This window comes from Patiria miniata, unplaced genomic scaffold (genome assembly GCF_015706575.1).
Source record: "Patiria miniata isolate m_02_andy unplaced genomic scaffold, ASM1570657v1 HiC_scaffold_19, whole genome shotgun sequence".
Classification (NCBI taxonomy): Eukaryota; Metazoa; Echinodermata; class Asteroidea; order Valvatida; family Asterinidae; genus Patiria; species Patiria miniata.
In genome coordinates this window covers 7296865-7312548 of record NW_024037057.1, presented here as the reverse complement: position 1 = coordinate 7312548, position 15684 = coordinate 7296865, and the positions used below count along the sequence as shown (strand labels likewise).

At 40.4% G+C, this 15684-nt stretch overlaps 1 protein-coding gene across 1 annotated transcript; it reads right to left on the bottom strand.

Moving 5' to 3' along the window:
- Nucleotides 1-1682: 1682 nt before the first annotated feature.
- LOC119725593 (adapter molecule Crk-like) lies at nucleotides 1683-11106 on the bottom strand. Its single transcript, XM_038197059.1, has 7 exons — nucleotides 10829-11106; nucleotides 8537-8656; nucleotides 6307-6460; nucleotides 5314-5487; nucleotides 4318-4446; nucleotides 3576-3770; nucleotides 1683-2964 (listed from the first exon to the last, which is right to left on the bottom strand). The coding sequence occupies exons 1-7, from the start codon at nucleotides 10882-10884 to the stop codon at nucleotides 2797-2799; spliced, it is 996 nt and encodes a 331-aa protein (XP_038052987.1). The 5' UTR covers nucleotides 10885-11106; the 3' UTR covers nucleotides 1683-2796.
- Between the last annotated feature and the right edge of the window lie 4578 nt (nucleotides 11107-15684).

The following is a 15684-nucleotide window of genomic DNA, read 5'->3' as shown; positions in this document are numbered from 1 at the left end:
TTTCTTTCAGAAGTTAAGTTTTGTAACAAACATGTTACAATGTTACATCTCGACAGCAATGTTAAAATTAAAGCAGTGTTTGAACAGTAAAACACACCTATGGCAGGATCTGGAAAAAACCTCACAGACGCCATTTTTCTCGACGTACAGTTGTCGTGTTTTTCAAAACACTTAGTCAGTGTAAGACAAGTGGTGGGATTATTACCCGGATTTTTTAAAATTCGGTTTGAATTCCACTATTCAGTTTGGATTTTGAAAACCGGATATTCAAAACTAACTTTTAACAAAAATTTAGCCTTCCATTTTTTTTTGTGACACAGGGTACAGAAAACAACTGGAACATCCCCTGATTTGCTCCATGTCTCTGATTGTGACAAAATTTACTCGCTTGTGGTCTTCTTGGTTCTTGGATAGTCTGCCCATTTGACTGATCATAGAGTTCCTACCCATTTTTTTTTTCAGCTTTACAGCTCTGGAGCGTTTTTGTAAAGGCCCAGTGGTCATTGAATCCTGCAAACTATACCCAGTCATTGTGGAAGGCATTTCCTGCGACACCTCACTCGTCACTTTTTGTGGCATGACTGTGAGCTGAACGGAAACTTCCGGTGAAATCAGATAACCGTTATTCGGTTTGAAAAAAAATTAGGCTAACCGGATTTTGAAATCTCCGATTTCTCCCACCACTAGTCAGTGTTACCCAAGGGCTCGTGTAGAAACAAAAATTCACGAACCTGCTCGGGTGGGATTCGAACCCTCCTCATGCAAATGCCTCAATTGGTCTCTGGCACAATCTGCAAAGCACCACAACTACGATTGCCAAAGGTGGGATCATTACAACTTGTTATTTCCCACCGACTATCTCTACGGCAAGGGAAAACAATTAGACGATCCTACTGTAGACGTACACTTAAAATAAATATTATCCTTTAACATCATAAGTTACAACATCACATGGCCGGGTTAGCAATGCACACAAATCCGTCTAGTAACTACTTCAAATACTTTGTTACGCAGAGCCAGTAATCTGCAATTTTAACCAAATATAAATACAACGCTTGTCAGAAACTGCACATAAAACAGCACATTTTGATTCTTGTTTGTACATTTCAGGAACCATTGGTTCCTTTTTTTTTCCTTTTTTTTATGACAAAAGCTACTTTCACAGAACACTCCAGCACCGTTCTGGACAACTTTCAAAGCCTTTTTTTTTACTTGGAGGCTTACAAAAATGACTTTAACCTTTGCTCTACTACATCCTCCTTCCAAGGCATATATTTGTTAACCCCATGGGCCCGGGAAGCGGTCATGGCCGCGGCCGCTAATCCTCATTGGAATGCAGTTGCCAGCTGTGGTATGCCGTGGCACACGGCTAGTGGGTAGTTCCCCAGCTGCTGCTTTTGTGCAGTCCCGCTACCACACAAAGGCTGTGCAGTCATGCGGGCCACTTGCTCTATGTGTGGAGGAATGTCCCCATTATAACCCGTGCTTAAGAGAACGTCTGTTGGCATTAGATGCAACAATAGTTCTAGTACCTGTGGACACGACATGGTATGCAATTTGATTTAGGGGTGTGCCTCTACGGGTGGAACAGAACCCGGTACCCTATTGACAAAAATACGGGAACCCGGGTACCCATTCAAGAAACCTATCCCCAAAAATGTCAATCTCGGAAATTGCTGTTCAGATTTTTCATAAAGGTTTGCATACTAATACTACCTGGTATCGGTGCGTCAGTACACAAATGTATATAGTGAGCTCTTTAGCTTTATGGTAAAAACTGCGACTATCACGAGCATCGTAAACGTGGAATTGGTTTTGTTTTCCACGTAGTCTGTTTTTTATGTTGAAATTTCCCGAAGTATCAATGACATTCGAAGCTGCTCTTTTTTTTATTTTCTGAGAAGTGACTGAGTAATTTCTACAGATGGTTACTGGTACTCAATTCCATAATCTGGTTCGGAAACAGTCGGATACTCGGGTACCCGGCTCCGATGCACAGCTCTATTTGGATTCCCATGAAGTCTGTTCTCTTATATGGACGCTACCCTCGCAAGTGAGCTGTCAACGTTTGGATTCTCTTCACTTAAGCATGAGCCATACAACCAAGTCCGTATTTCATAAGAGCCCAAACTTCACACTACAATTGCTTTACTCTGAAGTTGGCATTACCTACTTGTACTTACAAGAATCCTGAACTAAAACAGCAGCTTGCTCACGCAGATTCGCCCGTCCAAACCAGGGTGGTTCCTCTTCCCTCCTTTCGTCGTTTTTTTTTTTTTTTATTTGCATATATTCAGGTACCTGCCCTTCACTCCAAGGGAGAAGTCAGATGCGATGGCAACGTGGCAAGTGATGAAGTACAGAATCTCGAAGACGAAGATCGTTTTGGATGACACGCTCCATTGACCCAGAATCAATCGCGAGATTTGAAATGTGATCATCGTTCCATCGGGCCACGTAGCAACGCACTCCAAGTTGGCTTGCTGGCAAAAGCAGACGTCTCCGTTACGCATCTTCCAACCGCGTCCCTGGTGCCGATATCCCTTCCTCGCGTTTCATGCTACTTCCCGTTTGTCGTTCAAGAAGACGATAATCATCAAACCACTTTGCTGTACAGCACCAGCATATAATCTATGCACTTTTTTGGTTAATATATATATATTCACAGTGGTCTAATGCGGCTATGTACAAAGTCAAGTCATCCACAAATCATACATAAAGGTGTGCGGTTGGACACCAAAGTTTTTCTACTTTTATTTTTTTTCATTTCTCGAAAGGTGCAAGGATTTCCCGCCATTACGCACTGACGTTGTTGGCTTTCCTTCGTTCCTCTATGAGTCCCTCGTAGGTTTTTTGGTCTAGTAATCGGACCCTGTTGAAGGGGAAGTACCCTTGTTTGCCGTTGACCTCGCCCTTCCAGTTACCGGACACGTTCCTCTCAAGGACTTTGATTAGATTCCCCACCTGGCAAGGACAAAAACAGGAGAGACAAAAAGTTGGTTTAAGAGCATCGCAATGGGAGCTAGACCTTTTGAGCTATGTCACTACAGTGCAACGCCGATATAACGAACATCGTGGGATCCACAGAAAGTGTTCGTAATAACGATCGTTCGGTATAGCGATTTTGAACCGCCAGTACCCTCTTTTGACCAATAGTGAAATCACTGAACTGGCATTTTCACATCCCGCCGCCGCACGAGGAGTTGTCACAGAACTTTAGCAACGGGTGGTTTTCCCTTTTATTTCTTGGGGACTCACCAATACTGACAACTTAATTGCGGCGGAAAGATTGCGGGGAAGTTGCTCAGAATCCTGCAACTTATTATGACCAATACAATGTCCGCAACTTGTCCGGAACTCGTCCAGGATAAGAATTGAGACGGGCCCTTACAAGACTTTACACAGTGTGTTCAATTTTTAATGACATATAAAGTGTTAAGTGAAAAAAACGAGGGGATAGGCTGAGCCGAGGAAAATTACGTGCCTGATGCAAACTATCAAAACTCTTTACTGCGTGAGCTAAGGTTTAATGTAACATGCACAATCTGTTTCTTCTTACGTACTGTCCCTTTTACCTCAAGTTTGAGTTGTGTGTTGTCGTACGCGCTGGGGATCCGGCCTTGCTCCACGATGGCGTACTGCACAATGTTTGGGTTGATGGAGTTCAGCTGCCGATACTGGTCGTTATTGGTGGCGGTCTTGGAATCCTCTCCCATGGAGTGTCGACCGTCCCCGGCCCCTTTGCCGTCGCTTCCTCCGAGTTCGTTCAGCTGCGAAAGGCGGAGAAGGAAAAAGGGGTTGGTTTAGCATGAATATGGAGTGCTGTGGCCTCGTGGTTAAGGGTATCGGATTTGTGGTCAGCGGGTTATTCTGCAGGTTGTGAGTTCGAGTCCTGCCTGGGGTCATGGCGCGTGTGCCCTTGGGCAAGGCACTTTGTCACTCATTACTTCTCTCCACCCAGGAGTAAATGGGTACCTGTTAGGGTAGAGATGGTTACTGTGGTTGATTTAGCTTCCTTGCGCCTAACAGGCAGCATCGAGCTGTATACTCCCCAGCGAGCTGAGAAGGTTTCAGGAGTGTTTGCCCGTTGAAACAAGGAAACTAATAATTGTAAAGCGCTTTGATACTCCGTTGCGGCGTAAAAGCACTATATAAATGCCTGCTATTATTGTTAGTAGTAGTAGTATTAGTTTCTGCATATTTCTAGCTTTGGACAGGAATCCTGAAACTCAAAGTAGCTAACCAGCTATCCAGATATTTGACGTGGAGATCAGTGTTGTGAACCAAATACAGCGGTACATCAGGTACCAGACTTACTGGTTTGATGTAGTTGGCAGGCACCAGGCCCTCGTCACCCATGTTATTTCTGGCCAGCCACCACTGATCCTCGTCCTTTCTGATGATCGTCAATTTGTCGCCTTTCGCAAATGACAGGTCCTCGTCATCCTGCGCCAACGAGTAACAAAAAAGTGACTGTAACCAACTGGAAGAATTTCACATTTGTGACCTATTCTGTCAAAAGCAGATTTTTCTGGGCATTAGGTCAAAAATGAGATTTTTGCATATTGTTAAAATATGTTCTTTTTCCTTTAAATAGGTGGTTTAATTTTTGAAACCAGTCATTCCTGGGCAGAGTTATGCTATTTTGAAGGTCACTGTGTCGAAAAGTAGAAAAACGGAGCAAATGGCCACGAATGTCACAAAACAGTACTTTTCTTTGACTGAAATATACTTGAACAAATCACCAAATATACTATATTTAGAGTTCAAATTAGGGTTTCAAAATGTGCAGGATTACAAATATGCAAAAATTTGAAAATCGAAAAAAATCACCCCCACAGCGTTTTTTTGGCCCTATCTCAATTTCAACCTCTGCCCAGAAGCGTCTGCTTTTGACCGAACAGGTCAAATTTACCCTGTGTGATACATGGACTCCAAGAAACTACGAGAATATTCATAGATGATAGACATCGTAATAGCTCAATCGCTAGATGTTAGTGAGCAATTCCAGCCTGAAAATATATTTTTCAAATGTTATATACATCCATCATCTAGTAACAGTCAAGGAGATGACAAACTAGGAGTGTTGGACCATTTCTCTGAATCATTGATTAGATATCATGGATCCTTGGTTCTGTCACGGACATTGGGGCACTGTGGTCCACTGATTACGGTGTTCGACTCAACGTGTCACGGTACGTGGGTTTGAACCCTGACGGGGAACCCAGGGAACACGGGGGGAACCCTCTATAGCTGGGAACAAGAAATTACATGTACAAAACTTGTTTGCAATGCGAGTGATAGCTGCCTTACCGTTTTTGTGAAATTGAACAGTGCTTTGCAGATGAGGCCCAGGCCGGGCGACCTGGAGTTCATCGCGGGCAGCGGAGGAGGGATCTGAGAATTGTGGGATGGCCCCTGCGCGTGCTGGGATAGCGGCGCCCCCATCAGATCGGGCACGTCTCTGCTGGGCGGATGCCTCTGGCACTGGAACACACAAATATTGGACCCAAAAAAACTAGTGAAATATGGTGAATCCTTCCTTGAGTATTGACTGCTGTGGTGTGGGTTACAAACTTTTTAAACCCAAAGGGGAGGGGGGACACACAACTCCTAAGGAAAATCTCTGGGTGTCATACATCCTCCAGGGTATAAAAAATATGTCTTACATCAAAGTAATTGAAAACTTGAACAAAGAAATTGACTGGAGCACGGCGTGAACCTGCAACCTCCGGATAACCGTTCCAGTGCTCTTTCCAACTGAGCTATCCAGCCCTATGTTGGCGGTTCCCCAATTTGTCAATATCTTTGTTCAAGGGGCGCTAGACAGAAGCCATAAACCAGTATGCCATACAACCAGGGATCACGCCCAAAGTCACTACAGAGACCTGGGAAATAGCATAAAAGTTGTTAAATATTTTGTTACATGGACTTATCCACAATTCTAAAAAAAAAAAATTACAAAGGAATGCGACTTCCAACATGAGTACTTTGAATTAGATTAAGTTTGAATGTGACCGAGGGTTCTTCAGTAGGAGTAGGAAATGGTGTGGGCTCCGTGCACAAGTACGCTCCCTCAATGGTAAGAAAGGAAGAGTTGGGAGAGACCATCGATGAAGCTTGACGCTAACACAAAGACGCTACGCATTTTTTAGCACAACTCAGAATAAAATACATACTTCAAGTCATATGCGCGCAAACCACTACGCCCACGCTAGTGTCTCGACCACTAGGCTCTCAAAAGTGGTAAAAAGAGCGCCCTCTTTTGTTCGCGCACCAAGCCCATACAAACGCAGATGGACTTACCGGCTCGACGAGAGTTGTCGTGTCTAGGAAATGGAGCTTGTAGAACTCCAGCACCTGCGGTAAGGTGGAAAACGACTGGTCACCGATCACGTACATGTTGAGCTCTGTGTGCATCGGCGATTGAATGATATAATGGGACACCTTGCAATTCTCACTGAAGAAATGGAAACAAAAATTAAAAGGAAGAAATTAGTGTCTACTTTTTCAAACATAAATGCGCATCATTTTGAATGAGTTGGACTGAATGTTAGTTTCTCGCATGTCTATCTGAACAGTCACAGCCAGTAAAAAAAATCAATCCTCTTCCCTTGCCATGCCTTAACCCTAATTCCCTAGGCCTTTTTGCTAGGATGTAGCCTCAATCCTGCAAATTCCTCCATTATTTCTTGAATATGGTCCATGGAGGGGTGACCACTGCCTGAATCCTGCAAAATCCTCCGGCTATGACTGTCAATAGGCTGAGGCAGAGGCAGTGACATCCTAGAGCAGTGCGGAGGATTTCAAGTATAATCAAGGACTAAATTTATGCATGGCTGAGCATAAACAACACAAGGTCCGGCCCAAGACTTTGACACAGTGCGTACTCCGAAATCCGCAACGCACTTTTGCCATGTAACCTCAATCCTGCAAAATCCTCCGATTTGCAAAAAGGATTTTGGACGATTCAGGGCGGTTAGGGTTAATTACACAGGCTAGTTGTTGAATGTTGTTTCTCATATGTCTATCTGAACAGTCACAGCCAGTCAAAAAAATCAATCATCTTCCCCTGCCATGCCTTATTAGGCAGGCTAGTCACCAACAGTCAGATCATGTTTCACGCAAGCACTGCGACTAGTCAAATTCAGTCAACGGACACAAAAAAAGACAAGTGGCAGGCACAGCTGGCTTATCAATCACCTACAGTCAAAGCATAGCTGTATCAAGTTACATAAACAGTCACAGCCAGTCAATCCTGCTTTTTGTACATGTAGGCTGGGAGCTTTTAACTGTTGGAAAAACAGTCAATTAATTTTGACTGAAAGGACAACTTGGCACAGAGGTTTGCATAGGAGGTTAAGCATGCCAAATCAGACAGCATATTTTTCTTAGAGCTGCTCAATTCAAGAATACCAACAGGAACTATATGTCCAATATGCTTATGGTTCACTGCACTGGAGCAATATACAAAAAAAACCTTGGAAAAACAAAGCCTACGTGTGATCTCACGTGGGAATCTTGTGGTTGGGAAGAAGGAAGGAAGTTCATAGAATACTGGCGAAAACAGAGGGAAAACCACTTTGAAATTGACTGCCGGGGAAATCCCATTCAATCCAGACAATGAACTTTTTAAATAGCCCAATACTTCAATTTCTCAAAACTATCTTTAAAAAAAAAAAAAAAAAACACCGCATGCACACACAAACGCATCATGAAGGCTCATCCGGAAGTTCACAACAGAATTCAAACTGAAATGCCAACAAATCCCCAAATCATGAAAATGTGAAAAAAACGGCACGAGTTCTTGTTAAAAAAGAATACAATTTTGCACAGATTATCAACTTTTTTTTCCTAAAATGTGTACAAGAATGCAAAATTAAACATGCAGACACTTGAGGTTGAATCTCGACGTTCCCATAAACCTTTGTAGAGCCACGTAAAAAATTTAACCAGTTTCTGGTCTCTGCCTTTTTCTTAACAATTTTTTTATTCATACATTTGCAATATATTTTGCAAATTGACATTGTCAAAACTGTATTTTTATTTGTTTCCAACAAAATTGTACCTACGTAGAAAGGGTTAGGCCAAAAAAGGGTTAGGCCAAAAAAAAAAACCAGGTCTGTTTCCGGTTACATGGCATTTGAAAATAGGGTAGGTACATGTAGGTAGGGTTGATTTTTTTTTCCAATTTTTTTGGTGTACGATCATATGAAGACGTCTGCGTGTAAGTCAAGGGTAAAAGGTAGAAAATGATGGTTTTGGGTGTTTTTTTGTTTCCTTTTTTCTCCATATTAGGGTAGGGGCTGTCAGAATAGGGTAGGCAGGGAAACCAGAAGCAGAACTATTTCTTTTTGGGTCAAACGGCTCCTTTGGACACAATGTTATACCAGCAAGCGAGACGAGAAAATGGAAGAATCCAACTGCCATCTTAGGAGAAGAAAAGTGAGGAAACAAAAGTGCCTGCCTCCTTCATCTTTTTAAAAATGCCTGGACAAAAACGTTATTTCTTTCTACTTGGCCTTATTTGTCATACCTGACACAGAGTACGTAATCTCCATGGCTGGTGCTGCTGTCTCGGACCAGGTAGGTGCCAGCTTTGGTGTTGTTGAGGTAACTGTCTGCCTCATATCGGGTCAGGCGTCCGAAGTACCACCTGGAAAAGAATTCAAAATGAAATGAAAGTTGGACAACAGGTACCAGTTACTTGAAGTTGAACTACTCCCCCCCCCCCCCCAACTCCTTTTTCCTTCATGGCTGTGGCTAGTCCGAAAATTTGGGACTCTCAATACTGTGTTTGAGAGTCCCACAACTTAACCCTAACCCCCTAGGACCTTTTTGCTAGAATAATCCTCAATCTTCCAAAATCCTCCACCTAAGTTCAAATGAAGGATCCCTAGCGCCTCAATCCTTCAAAATCGTCAGACAGGCCTTGCCCCTCAAAATGCTTTCCTCCTCAATCCTTCTCAATCCTCCTCTCCTTCAAACATCAGTCATCCTCAATCCTCCAAAATTCTCATGTGCTTCAACACCATTCATCCTCAATCCTCCCAAATCCTCATGTTTCTCAAACACCATTCATCCTCAATCCTCCAAAATCCTCCAAAACCACCACAATGATTGATTGGAGGATTGAGGGTTAGGGTTAAAGACAGTAAAAACATGCAATCCAAGAAAACAGACTGGCACATGAAACAACTAGTCCAACACCCTTTAAGTACTACATCAATCAAGTACTTGTGTCAAAAGAAACATTTGGTAAGTCATCCCACCAGACTTCTGAAGAATCAATCTTCTCAAAACGTTGTACATACTACATGTACAAATGTACATGTACCAGTCTAGTCTTAGGCTTCAAATTGACAATCACTTGGCTTCACTTTCAGGTGCCGGATGTTGGAGAAGAGACTCCTTAAAAAATAAAACCGACACCTCAAACTTTGCTGGAGAAATAATGGGGAAATTGTCTTTGCCTGTCTGCCTGATGACAATTTTGGAGAATTTTGTCAGCTGAGTAAAGTTGGCCTGATTTTGTTTTTCTGCACGCAAGGTCCCAGTCTGAGGAGAATGTAGTATCCAGACGCCGCTTCTTTGGTAGGGAGTCTGGCAAAATCGTGATTACCGAAATAGTATCTGCAACTATGTATAAAAAGGGTGCCAGTTTCACCTCGTTACGAACAGATGCTCGCACTCAAATCCAAAAGTAAAATCATTTTTCACCTTATAAAGGATGTACTTTTCATTTAATTTTCATTTTCTAACCATCGTTGACGTTGGCATAAATTTCGGAGCGCATTTGCTGATGGGCGTCGCCATCTTCGAGAATGACAAGAATGACGTCTTTGGATACTCTTGATGCTGAACATTTCGGCTCAGTATTCCTGCCTTTTTAACTAATGACCTATATAATGTTGTCATTTCTATAGAAAAAAAAATCCCATAAGCCATCAGGCATCACTGATTTTTCCCTTCAGTGACCTATCAAGTATCATTATCAACCATAAAGGCCTAGGCCTATGTCCTAAAGTAAAAAGTCAAAATTAGCTGGGAAAATATTAGAGAGTATTTACTGAGAAAACACTTAGAAATTTTCAGACCAGTCTCATACGGTTTGTGCACAGGCCGGTGACAAGTGGGCCGGCCAGGGAGGCTAGTTTAATTTTTTGAATATATTTCTACACTCGTTTTGATACATGTGGTTTTGTAGAAATAACTGATATAGACATTTGAATACAAGTTTAAATATGGTGGGAATCTGCAAACCAAAGAAAAATGGATTTAAAGCAGGGATTTTTTTGAGACACTGAAACGTGTACGTTTAATGGCAGAGTTAAGTGTGATTATGTTGCATACAAATTTAAAATGGTGATTGAAATGCTCAAAACTCACATTTTCTTAAAATGTTTGTCTTTATTCATGCTTATTTCAATAAAGATATTGCAGACAGCATTCAGGATTTCAAAAATTCTGATATGTGAATTTCAATAGAACAGTATGAATGTGCCAAAAAATCTAAATTTTAATCACAATTTCCTATTCAGAAAAAAGGGTAACAAATGAACAGCGCCCTCACACGTTTTCTAATGCGGTTCTGATGGCCAGATTTATGGGAATCTTTCCAAATGGAAATCTTCAAATTGCCTAACACAGTAACAATAACATTGCCTAAGCATGCTAAGATTAAACAAATACAGCCTAGTACGCCCCTTATTGTTAACAAAAATAAGTACGTATGAATGGAATTGTCAACAAGAGAAAGAAGTTATGAATTAATAAAATCCCACAACAAAATTGGCAACCCTTCGCATTCTACAACAATTCAACTTACTTTGGATCAAGTTCGTCGTTCATATTTCCCATAGAATCTGTCCCGTTTGCTGCCATCAAACTCCACTTTCCCTCAGCAAATCTCGTCTACAGATCCCCCAACATGCAGCAGAAGGGTTTGTCCGTCTTAGGATGAGTTCTAAACCGATGACAACTCGGCAAATTCCACGCAACGGAGGGTTACTCGCCGTGAAACAAGTCCACTTTTCAGCCCGCTACAAAATCAGGAAGTGGGACTAGCCGTACGGATTCGGTCAGAAAATGGCGGAGATGACGGGTTTCAGCAAACTTCGGCAGGGACGAAAATATCTAAATACGTTCCATAAACTAGCCACACACGTCGCTTACTCATACTTTTTAACGACTGGTAAAAATAATCTTCATCGTGTTTGTCAAATTCGTCATTTTACTACATCACCATGAATAAATGTATTGAGAATAATCATTCGAATTAATTGAATAATATTCATTTCGTATTTTGACCGACGGTCTTCTCGAATTGGCACGTGTCAAACAATCGGAACTCGAAAAGACTGATAATGAAGTTTATTGATTTCCACGCATAAGATATGGGAACGGGAACTTCCTCAAAATCACCCACCCAAGCAAACTTTTTAACTTCCAGGTTTTTGTGTGCGTCCTGAAGTTGAAAAGGTTTTGGAATTAAAGGTCGGGGAAGCGGTTTTGTGATTCAGTTACTAAATAAAGACTTGAGTTGTGAAATAGCTGAAACCGGAACATATCGTCAGAGCTACGGTCATTGTTCAGCCAACGGTGGAGTATGGTTCAGATATCCCGGCCGCGCCGGCGGCCCGCGCCGGCACTACCTCCCGATCCTATGCCTACACCTTTTTAAAGCTCATGGTTTGACAGAAATAAAAAATAGCCGAGGTGCATTTTGAAACGAAAAGGCTCAAATCCTTTATCCGGAGTGTAACAAACTTGTTGAAGTTTCAGCTCAGTTGATATACAGGACGAGTAAAAAAGAAAGTGACTTTGATTAATGATTTTCCCCATAAAGAAAGACAATCAAATTTAATACACGAATGCGGCTTGTCTTCAATGAGGATGTTCTTCAACTAATCTTGAAAAAAAAGAATTGCTGAAATTGATGTTATCAGAAGTTATGCATATTTTATTAAAAATACCGTGTGTTTTTAATAGCTGCCGAGTGAGAATTACAGGCATTCCATCAAACACAATCAATCAGAGTTTTGGGGGTTTTTTAATATGAGGAACAACTCCACTTTTTCCCCTGAAATATTGATGGCGATTTTTGTCTGTTTTCCTTTGCAAGTTTTGGTTTGTTCATGAATGTAGTAACTGACAATTTCACTTACTTTGTTCAATAGAGTGGGCAAATTAAGTGCAATTGTCAGTTACTACATGTCCCTAATGCTATAAAATAGAGCTATCTAGCCACATATTTTTTAACATCTAATTCGGCCACTTTCTTTTTGACTCGCCCTATTCACCCTGTATTGTGCATTTTTGTGAGAAAATAGAGAAATGCATCATAGGCACAATTTAAATATCGTGCGTACTTGCCGCGGGCACCTTGTTTCTAATTCAGCCACCTTGAAACGATAACATTTCTGTCGAAAAGATTTCACAAGGCATGATGCTGTTCCTATCTTTACTTTGATCTAGGTTTAGGTTTCTGTCATTAAATTGCTAGGTTATTTCAAAGTGGCTTCAGATAGGATCTGACCGTGCTCTGACGAATTTATTCAGTGAAGTTCCTCGATAAGAACTTAATTATGAAGAGAAAAACAAGTTTATTTATTTGGGAAAAAAACAAATCCAAAATATTGTTTTCGTTCTGCTATGTGCGTGATACAGTTTGATGGACCATCAATACACATTACTTTGGAAGGTTTTTTTTGGAAAGGCGTACATAAAAGTTTTTATTTCGCACTTTTGTGAGTGGGATCTGAAAAGCATAATTTTTGTATTCCAAATTGTTACATAAATATTATACGAAAGGACGTACACAAAACCACAGCATAATAATAATTATGATATTTTATTCCTGACAAATCAACAATAAAATATTGACAAAAGGTTCTGTCTTTCTTTACACTTTTTAAAGGGAATTTTAAACATTGTCAATGTAAAAAATGTTTTCAAAAAATTATTTCGATAGTACAGGTACCAAGTTGTCTTTCAATGAAAATGAGCAGCGAGTGGCGATCTCAGGTGTTTACTAAACCGGGACGTTGTTTCCCGGCTTCGGCTTCAGGCTCAATCTTCGGGATTTCAGTTGAACATTTTAGATGTTAAATACTTTCGGAGACAGCGCCGTGAAGCCAAACTAGAGGCAGTGCCGTGTTTTGTTAAAAGCCTCCACATAAAGATGTCTCATACGTGCTTTTCAGCTAATTCTCCTTACACAAAAATGACATTTCGACAAAATGAAGTTCCCCTCTCAGTGCTGTAGTTTTTAGAATACAGTTTTTTTCTTGTGAATATATACAGTGTGGTCCACTTTGGGGGGTGGGGGGGGGGTGGTCTAGACCAATCACAAATTTCTAAACATCATATCCTCCTACTACCCTCATAAAATGGTTTAACCCAACCGCCAAAACTGTTATTTTTTTTTCATAACCACCCCAGGATCACCCCTTTAAATACACCCTTACTGAACAAAAAAAAAGAAACACCCCCCCCCCACCCCAGGTGTCTTATAGTAATGCCCATTATTCGCTCGTACCCCCGCCCTGCATCCTGTTTGCAGGGCGGGGGGGGTACAAGCGAACGCCCATTACAGCAATTTCCTCTCAAACCTAACATTACAGTGTGTAATTGCTTAAACAATAACTTATTGTCCAACCATTAGCTAGCATCCAATCACTAAGCACCAGATCATAAATATTCATTAGATTCTCATTGCTCATTTACATCTCATTTACATATATATACATATATTATATTTCGGTTACTTACAAGTAAATACACGAGATAGCAATGAGAAACAGAATAGGATCGTCCACTATAGATACATTGGATCGATAAGTCACAATTTTAAGGAATAACATCAAAATTTGGTAGTGTTTTCTAAAACGAAAATACTTATTTTCATTCACTGCTTCCTGGGAAATAATTACTGTTTTTAATTTTTTTTGTACGATCAACTTGCACTATAGATTATGCTAACAGCATTATTGCATCCATTTCATGCAAATTTTGTTGATATCGATCATTCGCATTCATGTTAAGAAGTACAATACATTGCTGACAGCAAATAGTTGAAAATTTCAAGTTTGGTATCGTAATAATGTAAATAAGACATACAGAAACATTTATCTAAACTCACTAGTACATAAAATACCTAGCTATCAGAAAAAAAGGTGCAATATTTTTAAATATTTTCACAAATGCACAAAATATAAATTCTTCAATTCTGTTCATGCCTATTTGACAACTAGCAAACAATACACGACACAGAAATTGCATATTTAAACACTTAAATTATAACCTGAAACGCTTTTTTTTAACTGAACATCAATTGACATAAACGTTACTGTCTAAAAAAATTGTTTTCAACTCACAATTGTCCTACAGGGTGCAGCAAAAAGAAGGAAACCCACTTTTGACGGGAATTTTAACCTTCTTACTTAACTTATCTGAACTGTTTTCTTTTATAATGTAGTGAAGTATAGCTCTTCAACCATACATGGTGAGTCAATCTTTTAAAATAGTCGCAAGAATAGTGTAATTGAGCTAATTTGAATACGAAAGTCACCAAAATCACTGTTGTCCACGTGTAAGTCTAGTGAAGTATTTTTTTTGTCTTCAAATCAAGCTCTGGAGCTCAGTCAAGCGGATGGAATAAAGCCGTCCGTGGACAAACAGGTTTGGCACATGAAATTTTTAAACTACCATATATCTCAGAGACAAAATATGCATTTGCAATCAATTTGGGGTCACTTATGTTGAAAGATCAATATTTTAATACCATTAAATTGATTTTTTGAAATATGCTCAACAATAGGTGAAAATTGCTGTCAAATGTGGGTTTCCTTCTTTTTGCACAGCCCTGTAAACTCTGAGAAGTGAATGGAAATTTTGATGAATATTTTTTTTTATTATATGTAGTTAACGATCAGCGCCCTCTCGCACATATCTTCTGTTTTTGTGCTTTTTTTATCTTTGATATAATCTTTTGTGCTGTTTTTGTTTGTTTCTATAACTCGTATTTGTTTTGTCATTGTCCAATAAATAATTGCAATGATCAATTCAGCTACGCCATCGCAGCAGTCAAAATCAATCAGGTGACTGTTTTTAACAGTTAAGAATTCCCTTGTTGATTCATATAGCCATGCTTTGACTGGAGGTGATTGATATGTACCGGATTTTCAAGACTAGTCACAGTTTGTACAAGCATTACATTCACTGTGTGGACTTTCGAACAAAAGATGTCCACATAAACCAGGTAGCAGCGACGTTGTGTGGACTTGCCCACGTCCACACAATGTTTCCCCCTCTCAGGAAAACAGGTTTATATTAGAGGCATCTTTGGTTAGGTTTATCTGCGGCAAAATGAAGAGAAACACTAAAGGGAATCATAGGAAAAAAATTGGGTTGAAAGTGTTTTTACAGTGTGAGTAACATGAGTTTTTTTCACAGGTTTTCTTAACTACACGAAAACAAAGGAATGTCCACACTAGGTATGTAACATAAACATGGGTGTTTACACGAATGATCTGTTACACGGTACCCTCTGGAGACATGTGCACAATAGGGAACAAAAGATTGCATACGTCTCCACAGGGCAATTTCTATGGGTGAATACTTCTCCACAAGGTTATCACAACATAGATATATGGATTTTACTCAAAACCTTAGGAATTTCCA

Bases quoted from the DNA above. Each gene is read 5' to 3' on its own strand.
- LOC119725593 (XM_038197059.1), bottom strand. From the start codon at position 10,884: ATGGCAGCAAACGGGACAGATTCTATGGGAAATATGAACGACGAACTT. The intron at 4,447-5,313 runs GTAAGGCAGCTA...TCGTTGGCGCAG, and splicing joins TGTTCAATTTCACAAAAACG to GATGACGAGGACCTGTCATT. The intron at 2,965-3,575 runs GTAAAAGGGACA...TGTCCTTGCCAG, and splicing joins ACACACAACTCAAACTTGAG to GTGGGGAATCTAATCAAAGT.